The sequence below is a fragment of the Aethalodelphis obliquidens genome, unplaced genomic scaffold (assembly GCF_003676395.1).
Source record: "Aethalodelphis obliquidens isolate GAN/ISIS:26980383/991018 unplaced genomic scaffold, ASM367639v1 scaffold5, whole genome shotgun sequence".
NCBI lineage: Eukaryota > Metazoa > Chordata > Mammalia > Artiodactyla > Delphinidae > Aethalodelphis > Aethalodelphis obliquidens.
Window position 1 is genome coordinate 79,782,133 of NW_020837949.1, and position 14,335 is coordinate 79,796,467.

General features: G+C 35.4%; 1 protein-coding gene across 1 annotated transcript in view; it reads left to right on the plus strand.

The window, feature by feature from the left end:
- PCLO (piccolo presynaptic cytomatrix protein) overlaps window positions 1–14,335 on the plus strand; it is a 283,296-nt gene that overhangs the window by 262,187 nt on the left and 6,774 nt on the right. The window contains 1 exon segment of the mRNA XM_027102797.1: window positions 14,212–14,305. Within this exon segment, the coding sequence (XP_026958598.1) occupies window positions 14,212–14,305 (94 nt within the window).

Consider the following 14,335-nt stretch of genomic DNA (forward strand, 5'->3'; position numbering starts at 1 on the left):
TTTCTTTCTTTCTTTCTTTCTTTCTTTCTTTCTTTCTTTCTTTCTTTTTCTTTCTTTCTTTCTTTCTTCCTTCCTTCCTTCCTTTCTTCCTTTCTTCCTTTCTTCCTTTCTTTCTTTCTTTTTTTCTCCCTTTTATTCTGAGCCGTTTGGCTAAGAGGGTGTTGGTGCTCTGGCTGGCTGTCAGGCCTAAGCCTCTGAGGTGGGAGAGACAGGTTCAGGACATTGGACTATGAGAGACCTCCCAGCTCCATTAATCAGCAAGAGCTCTCCCAGGGATCTCTGTCTCAACGCTAATATCCATCTCCACTCAACGACCAGCAAGCTCCAGTGCTGTAAACCCCATGCCAAACAACTAGCAAGACAGGAACACAACCCCACCCATTAGCAGAGAGGCTGCCTGAAATCATAATAAGGTCACAGACACCCCAAAACACACCACCAGACCCTGTCCTGCCCACCAGAAAGATAAGATCCAGCCTTATCCACCAGAACACAGGCACCAGTCCCCTCCTCCAGGAAGCATACACAACCCACTGAGCCAACCTTACCCACTGGGGCAGACACCAAAAGCAGCAGGAATTATGAACCTGCAACCTGTGAAAAGGAGACCCCAAATACAGTAAGTTAAGCAAAATGAGAAGACAGAGAAATATGCACCAGATGAAGGAGAAAGGTATATACCCACCAGACCAAACAAATGAAGAGGAAATAGGCAGTCTACCTGAAAAAGAATTCAGATGATAGTAAAGATGATCCCAAATCTTGGAAATAGAGTGGAGAAAATAAAAGAACTGTTTAATAAGGACCTAGAAGAACTGAAGAGCAAACAATGATGAACAGCACAATAAATGAAATTAAAAATTCTCTAGAAGGAATCAATAGCAGAATAACTGAGGCAGAAGAACAGATAAATGACCTGGAAGATAAAATGGTGGAAATAACTACTGCAGAGCAGAATAAAGAATAAAAATGAAAAGAATTGAGGACAGTCTCAGAGACCTCTGGGACAACATTAAACACACCAATATTCGAATTATAGGGGTCCCGGAAAAAGAAGAGAAAAAGAAAGGGACTGAGAAAATATTTGAAGAGATTATAGTTGGAAACTTCCCTAATATGGGAAATGAAATAGTCAATCAAGTCCAGGAAGGGCAGAGAGTCCCATACAGGATAAATCCAAGGAGAAACACTCCAAGACACATATTAATCAATCTATCAAAAATTAAATACAAAGAAAAAATACTGAAGGCAGCAAGGGAAAAGCAACAAATAGCATACAAGGGAATCCCCATAAGGTTAACAATGATCTTTCAGCAGAAACTCTGCAAGCCAGAAGGGAGTGGCAGGACATATTTAAAGTGATGAAACGGAAAAACCTACAACCAAGATTACTCTACCCAGCAAGGATCTCATTCAGATTCGACGGAGAAATTAAAACCTTTACAGAGAAGCAAAACTAAGAGAATTCAGCACCACCAAACCAGCTTTACAACAAATGCTAAAGGAACTTCTCTAGGCAGGAAACACAAGAGAAGGAAAAGACCTACAATAACAAAGCCAAAACAATTAAGAAAATGGGAATAGGAACATATGTATCGATAATTACCTTAAATATAAATGGATTAAATGCTCCAGCCAAAAGACATAGACTGCCTGAATGGCTACAAAAACAAGACCCGTATATATGCTGTCTACAAGAGACCCACTTCAGACCTAGGGACATGTACAGACTGTAAGAGTGTTGATGGAAAAACATATTCCATGCAAATGGAAATCGAAAGCTGGAGTAGCAATTCTCATATCAGACAAAATAGACTTTAAAATAATAACTATTACAAGAGACAAAGAAGGACACTACATAACAATCAAGGGATCGATCCTCAAAGAAGATATAACAATTGTAAATATTTATGCACCCAACATAGGAGCACCTCAATACATAAGGCAAACGCTAACAGCCATAAAAGGGGAAATCAACAGTAACACAATCATAGTAGGAGACTTTAACACACCACTTTCACCAATGGACAGATCATCCAAAAGGAAAATGAATAAGGAAACAGAAGCTTTAAATGACACATTAAACAAGATGGATTTGATTGATATTTATAGGACACTCCATCCAAAAACAACAGAGTACACTTTCTTCTCAAGTGCTCATGGAACATTCTCCAGGATAGATAGTATCTTGGGTCACAAAACAAGCTTTGGTAAATTTAAGAAAATTGAAATCATGTCAAGTATCTTTTCTGACACAATGCTATGAAACTAGAAATCAGCTACAGGGAAAAAACTATAAAAAATACAAACACGTGGAGGCTACGCAATACACTACTAAATAACCACGAGATCACTGAAGAATTCAAAGAGGAAGTCCAAAAATGCCTAGAAACAAATGACAATGAAAACACGACAACCCAAAACCTATGGGATCCAGCAAAAGCAGTTCTAAGAGGGAAGTTCATAGCAATACGATCCTACCTCAAAAAGCAAGAAAAATCTCAAATAAACAACCTAACCTTACACCTAAAGCAATTAGAGAAAGAAGAACAAAAAGCTGCCAAAGTTAGCAGAAGGAAAGAAACCATAAAGATCAGATCAGAAATAAATGAAAAAGAAATGAAGGAAACAATAGCAAGGATCAATAAAGCTAAAAGCTGGCTCGTTGAGAAGATAAACGAAATTAATAAACCTTTAGCCAGACTCATCAAGAAAAAAAGGGAGAAGACTCAAATCAATAGAATTAGTAATGAAAAAGGAGAAGTAACAACTCACACTGCAAAAATACAAAGGATTATGAGAGATTGCTACAAGCAACTATATGCCAATGAAATGGACAACCTGGAAGAAATGGACAAATTCTTAGAGAAGCACAGCCTTCTGAGACTGAACCAGGAAGAAGTAGAAAATATGAACAGACCAATCACAAGCACTGAAATTGAAACTGATTAAAAATCTTCCAACAAACAAAAGCCCAGGACCAGATGGCTTCACAGGCAAATTCTATCAAACATTTACAGAAGAGCTAACACCTATCCTTCTCAAAATCTTCCAAGATATAGCAGAGGGAAGAACACTCCCAAACTCATTCCACAAGGCCACCATCACCTTGATACCAAAACCAGACAAAGATGTCACAGAAAAAGAAAACTATAGGCCAATATCACTGATGAATAGAGGTGCAAAAATCCTCAACAAAATACTAGCAAACAGAATCCAACAGCACATTAAAAGGATCGTACACCATGATCAAGTGGGGTTTATCCCAGGAATGCAAGGATTCTTCAATATACGCAAATTAATCAATGTGATACACCATATTAACCAGTTGAAGGGAAAAAAACATACGATACTCTCAATAGATGCAGAAAAAGCTTTTGACAAAATTCAACACACATTTTTGATAAAAACTCTCCAGAAAGTAGGCAGAGAGGAAACTTACCTCAACATAATAAAGGCCATATATGACAAACCCACAGCCAACATTGTTCTCAATGGTGAAAAATTGAAACCATTTCCTCTAAGATCAGGAACATGATAAAGTTTCCCACTCTCACCACTATTATTCAACATAGTTTTGGAAGTTTTAGCCACAGCAGTCAGAGACGAAAAAGAAATAAAAGGAATCCATATCGGAGAAGAAGAAGTAAACTGTCACTGTTTGCAGATGACATGATACTATACATAGAGAATCCTAAAGATGCTACCAGAGAACTACTAGAGCTAGCCAGTGAATTTGGTAAAATTGCAGGATACAAAGTTAATGCACAGAAATCTTTTGCAATCCTATACACTAATGCTGAAAAATCTGAAAGAGAAATTAAGGAAACACTCCTATTTACCACTGCAACAAAAAGAATTAAATACCTAGGAATAAACCTACCTAAGGAGGCAGAAGACCTGTATTCAGAAAAGTATAAGACACTGATGAAAGAAATTAAAGATGATACAAACAGATGGAGAGATATACCATGTTCTTGGATTGGAAGAATCAACATTGTGAAAATGACTATTGTATCCGAAGCAATCTACAGATTCAATGCAATCCCTGTCAAACTACCAATGGCATTTTTCACAGAACTAGAACAAAAAATTTCACAATTTGTATGGAAACACAAAAGACCCTGAATAGCCAAAGCAATCTTGAGGAAGAAAAACGGAGCTGGAGGAATCAGGCTCCCTGACTTCAGACTCTACTGCAAGGCTACAGTCATCAAGACAGTATGGTTCTGGCACAAAAACAGAAATACAGATCAATGGAACAGGATAGAAAGCCCAGAGATAAACCCACGCACATATGGTCACCTTATCTTTGATAAGGAGGCAAGAATATACAATGGAGAAAAGACAGCCTCTTCATTAAGTGGTGCTGGCAAAACTGGACAGCTACATGTAAAAGAATGAAATTAGAACACTCCCTAACACCATATAAAAAAATAAACTCAAAGTGGATTAAAGACCTAAATATAAGGCCAGACACTATAAAACTTTTAGAGGAAAATATAGGCAGAACACTCTATGACATAAATCACAGCAAGATCCTTTTTGACCCACATCATTGAGAAATGGAAATAAAAACAAAAATAAACAAGTGGGACCTAATGAAACTTAAAACCTTTTGCACAGCAAAGGAAACCATAAACAAGATGAAAAGACAACCTTCAGAATGGGAGAAAATATTTGCCAATGAGGCAACTGACAACGAATTAATCTCCAAAATATACAAGCAGGTCATGCAGCTCAATATCAAAAAAACCCAACCCAAACCAAAAATGGACAGAAGTCCTAAGTAGACATTTCTCCAAAGAAGATATACCAATTGCCAGCAAACACATGAAAGGATGTTCAACATCACTAATCATTAGAGAAATGCAAATCAAAACTACAATGAGGTATCACCGCACACTGGTCAGAATGGCCATCATCAAAAAATCTAGAAACAATAAATGCTGGAGAGGGTGTGGAGAAAAGGGAACCCTCCTACACTTCATGGGAATGCAAATTGATACAGCCACTTGGAGAACAGTGTGGACGTTCCATAAAAAACTAAAAATAGAACTACCATATGATCCAGTAATCCCACTCCTGGGCATATACCCTGAGAAAACCATAACTCAAAAAGAGTCATGTACCACAAGATTCATTGCAGCACTAGTTATAAGAGCCAGGACATGGAAGCAACCTAAGTGTCCATAGACAGATGAATGGATAAAGAAGATGTGGCACATATATACAATGGAATATTACTTAGCCATAAAAAGAAACAAAATTGAGTTATTTGTAATGAGGTGGATGGACCTAGAGTCTGTCATGCAGAGTGAAGTAAGTCAGAAAGAGGAAAACAAGTACTGTATCCTTACACATATATATGGAATCTAAAAAAAAAAATGATTCTGAAGAACCTAGGTGCAGGACAGGAATAAAGACACAGACATAGAGAATGGACTTAAGGACATGGCAAGCGGGAAGGGTAAGTTGTGACGAAGTGAGAGTGGCATCAACATATATACACTACCAAATGTAAAATAGATAGCTAAGGGGAAGCAGCCGTGTAGCCCAGGGAGATCAGATTGGTGTTTTGTGACCAGCTACAGGGGTGGGATAGGGAGGGTGGGAGGGAGATACAAGTGGGAGGGGATATGGGGATAGAAATATGCCTATAGCTGATTCACTTTGTTATACACTAGAAACTAACACAACAATGTAAAGCAATTATACTCCAGTAAAGATGTTAAATAAATAAATAAGACATTGCCAGAAGAACAAATAAATAAGACATTGCCAGAAGAACAAATCTGAGAAACAGTTTTTTTCCCAGCTGAGTTGCCCTTCGAGAAATATTAAAGAGAATTCTGCAGGCTGAAATGAATTTAATTCATACACTACCAACTAGCCATATAGAACAGGAAAGGGAATTTTTTATTTTATGTTAGTTTATATCTTTATGTAGTAGTTATAACTGTAATTTGTCTACCTTTTTGATGTATAGTTGATTTATAATGTTGCATTAGTTTGTAGTATACAGCAAAGTGATTGTTATACATATATATGTATATATATTCTTTTTCATATTCTTTTCCATCATAGTTTATTACAAGATATTGAATATAGTTTCCTGTGCTACACAGTATGACCTTGTTGTTTATATATTTTATATGTAGTAGTTTGTATCTACTAATCTAAAACTCCTTATTTATCCCTCATCCCACCACTTTTTTTTTTAACATGAATATAACAAAGTGATAACTTCATTCTGCCTTTGATTTGGGTCATTAGACCTTCAGTGTTATTTAATGACAGTATTATGGGACAAGAGGAAATGACTGCCAAGGGTATATCTCCAATCAGCATTTGCTAATGAATGAATGAAAATAAAGCACTGTCTTTTATTTTCTATCTTCTTTAATATCCTAGTATCACCTTTTATACTATAAGAGAGTAGTTATCCTTTATTTGTTACAGGATATGTTTCCATTAGACTATTGCAAACTTGAATAACTGGAAAGGTCAGGCAGGTGGCATGAATATGTCAATCCATTCTGGAGTAGGTAACAGAGAAAGCGTTGAAACTATAGTGAAATGAAGAGTGAGGTCCCACCTAAAGCTATCCCCGTGCCATTTGTCAAACAAAATATGCCTTCTGGGTGGAATTTGACCAAAAAGCAGGCTAATGTGCTTACTCGTATTCAATTCCTAGCCCTTTCATTAAATTACTCTTAATTATTACAGTGGCCAAGACCTTGGAATTTACTACACTTGTGAGGTATTATTTTCACTTTAGTTCTAAGATTATTTTCTGCCTCATGTTGTTAATATATTATGGTATAGCTCCTCTAGTTTTTATTCTCACATTTTCTTCCTTATTTCTGTTCCTAACTTTTTTCTTCCTGTCTTTCCTACTTTCCTGCTGTATCCTTCATTCTCGCTCTTGGAATCAATGCAGTCAAGTCATGGTTGTCCAGAATGCAAGGTAGAGTTGGTTCTCTTTCAGTGTCACCCTTCAATGAAATGTCTAGAGTTCTCTTGTTTGCCTTTTAAGTACATTCACCTGCAGTTCAACTTCGGCTGTAATTTTTATTTTTCTACATGTTGGTATCAGTTGAATTAGGCTAATAGCAGACTATTCTGACCACAACATTATTACTAAATATGTGTAGCAGGTATGTGCATTGGAGCCCAGAAAAGTAGAAAAGAGCAAAAACATAGAAAGGTATGAATAAGGAACTATCACTTTGAAATGAGATATAACTAAAGTTTTCATTTATAATTTGTCTGCTAAAATTCATTTAGCTTCTCTTGCAAAAATTATGGCTCAGATTCTTCTGAGTCTTCTATGACAACCAAACAAATAAATCTAGTCATTTTTCAAAAGGAATTAACTGATCTTCTGGATGACCAGTACTAGGTGTGTATGTCATCTTAAAGATGATAGCTGTCTGGTCTTTTACCCTCACTTAGACCTGATATTGAAACATTTTCATGCCTTTATACCTTCTGTACCACAAAATTATTGCTGTGTAATATAGGATGCCATAATCTGCCTGCTCTAGGGTGTTAGCAACAGCATAAGAGCAACCTCCTTGGTTTGTCTGTTTTCTGCTAGAGCATGTTGCATCATTACATTGTCAGCTAAGGATATTTCTCAACACATAGCCAAAAGCATTTTTTTGCACATCTCATTGCATTGTAAATTAAATGTGTTATTTAATTCGGGAGGTGAATCTTGTACCATCTGAAGCAACAGGGTGATGGGAATTTTAGTCCCACCCAGAATATTAGTGGTACAGGATTTTTGTCTGTGACATTAAAATTCAGCATCTTTACTAAACCTGACAAGCTGTTGCCCAAAAGAGGCAGTTTCTGATTTGTAAAGGCTTAAATATTTAAATATCTCAAAGAATAGTATTAGTCAGTACAACCTTTCTGGTGCCCAGAAACTTCCTGTTTCTTTGCAACCACATAATTATGGCAACCGGTAAAATTTGATACTGAGAAAGGTTGCTTGTTATGACTGGCTCTCTCATCTTCAGATCTCTCAGACTGATACGCGAAATGAGTTTTGTTTCAAAGAGATAGTGTCATTTTAGAACAAACGTTATCAGTCACTTTATTCAGAAGCTTCTCTCTTTTATCCAGAGAAACCAGGGGGAAATTGTCAGAATGATAATGATTGTCTATATTTAACTTAGAAGAGAACGTGTTTTCTGTAAATGTAAATAATGGTCGAAATAATCTGGGATGTATTAGATTACAATTTAGAAGATCTAGAGTCACTTTCTCATCATATCTTTCATCTTGAAATCACTTTCATCATCTGTTCGAGAATTGTCAGTGTGGAAAGGAATTATACTGATGAGGTACTGACATTGTAAGTTAGGCTGAGGAGGCCCACGAGCAAAGTCCTTAAGAACTTGGATCTGAATTTCAGTCCTGCCACTTAAAAGTTGTGAGGTTTCTCTAAAACTGTTTCCTCTTCCACCTAGGAATCATAATAGCCCCCCTCCCAGGGATTTTTGTGAAACACAGGGAGAATGCACCAAAAATGATAAGCATAATGTCTGGCACGTAGTAAGCTCTCAATAAATGGCAGTAGCTATTATTGCTAGAAATATGTATAATAAACTCCACGTAGCCAATGGTCAGTTATCCCTGCAAAAAAGAAATGCAGAATGCTTGGGCTACTGAATTACACCAAATTATTTAACAACACTATATAGAAAATAAAACAACTTTTCTTCAATAATAAGTATAATACATCCTTCATTCTTAAATTTTTTTTTTAAATGTGCTGTTAACTAAAAGAATTTCACTGGTCCAGTTTTCTTGTCTCCTTTCATTTCCTCTTGCCATCCTTTAATCAAGATACTCATAAGCTCTGACAGCCCAAATGTCAGCCAAGATGAGGTGAAAGAAAGACAAGGAAATAGCCTGAAGAGTCCATGAACTCAAAATTTGTCCCCGGATAATTAAGAAATGGAAATGAGCATATCTGAAGGATTTCGCTGTGGTTTTCTCTCATTACACTGTTGGACAAAGTACAGATTTTTTCACACTAATGAGATTTTGCCATGACTGAAGCTGATTTTTACTCTCATGATAGCTGGAAGCCTAATTCCTGGCTGGACTTTCTCTAAACACCCTTGTTAGCATCTCAAACTATTTCCTCTGGAAAGAATGTAAAGCAGATTCAGGTGTTGTATGTATTTACAATTTGAAGGCCAAAACATTTTATTTTAATAGATTTTAAAGGAAAAAGAGAAGTACAAACATGTTTTAAAGATACATCCGGAAACCATTTATTTAGCACAGACTGCTCCAGACTCTGCTGGAATTGAGAACACAGCCATAGTGTCAGACTTCAGGGAGCACAGGACAATCAAGTGACAGCCCATAAATGCACTATTGCACACAGAGAAACAGAGCTTATAAAATGGCATATGCTCTGTGCTTCTTTCTAAATTAAAAGCAACATCCTCAGAGGAGTAATTTTGAAAAAAACTACACACACACACACACACAAATATATATATATCTTTATTGGACTCATTATATATTTTTTCAATAAAGAAATTTATATGTATTTTTTCCAATCAAGAAAAAACAAAAGAAATGAAGACCTTCAGTACTTTAGATAATTCTGTGAAAGTTAAGAACAAACAAGCCATTATATTCCATTCTTCTTTCTCAATTTTTTTTTTACAGAGAGAACTTTTTTTTCTTCTGGTTTAGGAGAGGGTAATTGAATTTTAAATACCTTTTTCTGCCAGCCTTAAAATCATATCTACCTATGAGAAAATGATTGTCCAATAATGAAAAAGAGAAAGAAAAAAGAAATCAGTCAAAACTTTAAGGAAATAAAGGTTTAGATTTTTTTTTTTTTTAAGTTTTTGGCTGCACCCCACGGCATGTGGGATCTTAGTTCCCCAACCAGGGATTGAACCCACGTCTCCTGCGTTGGAAGGCAAAGTCTTAATCACTGGACCACCGGGGAAGTCCCTAGATTTTTGTTTGATAAACACCGTGTTCCATCTTGATTAATTGACTTTTTATTTTCCCTTATTAAAAAACTTTTCTGATTATTACATATAGCTTAATTGTCCTAAAATAATGTCATTATTGCAGTCTTCCCATGAGGGATTGCAGTGTGTTTAACAGACATGGTTGGAGAGGAAAAGGAACTCCACTTATTTCTCAGCCTGGATTTCTGCTCACATTCAAGAATCCCTCTGCTTACCTGGCCACCTTCAACTTGTAAATCCACAGATTTTGATATGGAGATGAGAACTGTGGAGTTTTCAATTGTGTAAAGTGGGAACACAGCCCATTGACATCATGCCCAAGATGGTCAGTACATGGTAGCCATCAGACAAGGGTTCTTGAAGGAAGAGCTTTATGTGGCCATCTCTGCGTGTCAGGAAATTCAAGTGTGAAAAGATTGCAAAGAGATCTCATTGGCATTTACACAGGTCAACCATGGCTGGTAGAGGCAGCATCAGGAGAAAGGTGTGTTTACCCTCGTTAACCCTAAAGGACACAGACCTTGAGTCTTGAGAGAACTAGAGATTCAAACTTATTAGTAAGATTAAGATAACCTAGTAAAGTGAACATCTAGATTTCTCCCGACTAATTGGGGTTATATGTGAATGTATCTGAGCAAAAGTAAATTTTAATAATAATTATCCCTAGTTGTTCCACAGCACTCTCTTAGTCTTAGGATATACCATTCAGTATTTCCCTAGGGAACTCTAAAGCTGTCCTCATTTTCTATATGCGTATATATACACACACTATAAATAATTTATGTTATATATATAAAACATATATTTAAGTTGAAGTGTACAGTTTTTGACTGTAAAATAAAGAAAACAAACTAGACACTTCAGCTAATGAAATATGCAATTAAGAAATTTTATGATGGGCCTAATCAACTGAGTTCATATAGCTCATGTTTCAGAGCAAGAAATTAGTTTCCCTGTGTTTGAAACCTGGTCCTATGAATTAATAACTGTGCAACCTTGCCAACGTGCCTGAATTCCTCTGAGCTTCAATTCTTATCAGCTATAAAATAGGATAATAAATAATACTGGACACATAGAGTTGCTTTGAGGATTAAATAATGTAACACATGAAAAGCACTTAGAACTCTGCCTGTGAAAAAGTAGCGTTTCGTAAATGTTAGCTGTTATTATTTCAATGTGCTTACTTTATAAAGTGCTTCTCATGACATAATGGTATGTCAGTACAATTAAGAGTTTTGCAGTTGTACATTTTGATAGAGCATAATTCCTGGTGCAGAGTTGGCATTCGATAATTTTGCTACATATGGGTGAAAAAATGACTAAAGTATGCATGTGAAATATAACAATTATTAATATTATAAATTAAAATATGTTAACTAATATATCTTTTTGAAGACATTTCAATAGTTCAGGCTATTTTAATATATACTGACATATCTAGAATTTTAGTAAAAATACATGAGTTTGCATTTGACATTAATTTTCCATCTTCAATCTTATTTTAAAATTTTGTGCATTCAATTTTTCAGAATTTGAAAAAAATAACAATTTTACCACTGTTCAGTGTATTATGAATCTTAATCCCTAATATGTTTTTCCCATGGTCTCACCACTTGGATAATTAAGTCTAAAACAGATAGAAACTTTAAAGCTCATACTACACAATGTGTTTTTTTCTTAGTGTACCTACTACAGGAATAGCCATGAATTCTAAAGTAGCAACCAGAGTTGGCTGTTAACTTAAAAGTGGTCATATTCATTCTTCTTATGTCATTAATTTAAAGAATCAAAATCATAAAGTATAAAGGGACATAATTTGCTAAAATAGTTTTGAATTTTGTTATAAAATATTTTAAACTTACTGAAAATTATAGATAATACTGTCACAAATACTTGTGTTCTTGCTATCCAATTTTATCAAATCGTAACATTTTGCTATATTGGCTTCAGATTTTTTTTAATAAAAAATATATTACAAGTACCCCTGAAGTCCTCTGAAACCATTCCCCTGTCCTCCTGAGACAACCACATAATAGAGTTTAACATCTATAATTCCCAAGCTGTCATATGATATTAATGTTTGTCATACATATATACAAGTAGACATAAATAATTTACAGTATTATTTCATGTAATTTTAACTTTATATCATGATAACTTACCATAGGTTTTCTTCTGCAAATTATTTGCTCAAGATTTTTTTTAAGATTTATCTGTCTTGATAAATGAAGGTATATTTCATTTAATTTAACTGCTGCTTAAATTTAATTGAATAAATATAATGTATTTATTTATTATATTATTAACACACTATTAGAAACACTGTTGCAATGAATGTTCTTTAACAAATTCCTTTTGTACGTGTGGGAGAATTTCTCTAAAGTAGAAGTGGAATTAAGTCAAAGTGGAATTTTCTGGGTACTTGAGTGCATAAACTTCACTAGACATAGACAAATTTACCTAAAAAGTATATGTACAAATGTATACTTTCTGTTCACAGTCTATGAAAGTTCCTGTGTCTTTGAATCATTGCCTATACATTTCCCCAGAATTATTTGCACTTTGTGCTGAATGAAAAAATTGTCACATCCTACTCTCTTTTTTTGTACTTTCAGATAGGTTGGTTACAAATGAGAATAGTGCTGCTTCATTTCTTAAATTGGATTCAGTTCACAGTGGCTGAAATGTGAGGTCTTAGGAGACGTGAGCTCAGTGGTTCTCAGTGGTTCTCAATCTTGGCAATACTTTAGATTTACCTAGATCATTTTTAAAATTCTGATGCTCAAGCCTCACCCCAGACCTGTTAAATAAGACTCTCCTTGTGGGTGAAGGGCAGGGGGATGTGGGTGCCATGCTAGTTGCCCCACCTACCACCCTGGGAACTCAGATCCCAAAGTGATCCTAATATGCAGTCAACGTTGGAAATTATTGCCCTTGTATATGTCTGATAAGAAAGAGAATAAAGCCAGAGGGAGAAAAAAAGATACTTGGCTGTAGACCCATCTCTAAAAGTGAGTGGTGAACTGGAGCTTGATTCTTTAGTTTTATCTAGGATAGTTTTATCTAGGATGAATAAGTAAGTTAGCATCTGGGGAACAATAGTAGGTAATCCAGAATTTGGCAGTGCTTGAGACCAGGAATATAACAAGAGTTAGTCTGCTGACAGCAGTTGGGAATAGAACTACAGATCCAGGGTCAGGATGCAGTACCTTTAGGATAAGGCAGTTTATGAAGTCCAGGCACGTGAATGGACCCCAAACAAATAGGTTTGTTTTCTAGGCAGAAAATTTGGAAAAAGCCAGTGAGTGTTAGAGAAAAGCTTTGTCTATGTGGGCACCATTGGCTCATAGCAAATAGCAATAATTCCAACCCCATTAGCTGGTTGATGCCAGTTATAAATGTTTTGTCAGACTTAATTAGAATAAGTTTTGAAAGTAAGTTATGCTTAAACGTGTAAGATATAAGCTTCTAACTGGTGATCAGAGGGTATGGAAGAGTCAAGGATAAACTGAAATGCCCCAAGTTATAATGCATGAGGAAAAATTTTGATTTGGTTCATCATTTGTAACATAAGCTATTGACATAAACCAAGAATTTGTATTTAATTAAGATTGTTTCATAACTAGATTAAGTATTCTACTTTACCAAGAGTGTCAAAATCTACTATAAATATAAGGTAACAAATGTTCATGGAATCTCACCTATAGCAACAGCCGTTTTTCATCCTTTCCTCAGTCAGTACAGTTATTTCAGCTTTTTACAGAAAAAAATGAATTGAAAGACCATTTGGCTTTGCTGACATGATCAGTTGCAAAACTATTGGAAAGTTAAATACCCAATTATTATTTATGGGACAAGAAGATATTGATGTTACTGTATAGTTCATGTAATTATCTCACACATTCAGGAGAGATTAAGATTTCTAAAATTGTATTCTAGTTAGAACACCTAAAAGCTTTTCTTTAAAAAAAAAAATACCTTAGGGAAAATAAAACTAAAGGCATCCAAGATATTTTTGAATTGTCATTGTGCATTCAACTTAAAATACAGTTTAAGACATGAGGATGATGAGATGATTACGTAGTGATTCAAAACAAAATACCTTTAAAAGTCTGCATGCCCTTCAGGTTGACTATGAAGTCATGGGTCAAGGTAAATAATCAGGGTAATTCTTTCTCTTTTTCCAATTCAGTGCTGAGTACAAGAGAAGGACTAAATATGTTCAGAAAAGTCTTAATCCTGAGTGGAATCAAACAGTAATTTATAAAAGTATCTCCATGGAACAGGTATGCAATGATTATTTTCTATATGACAGA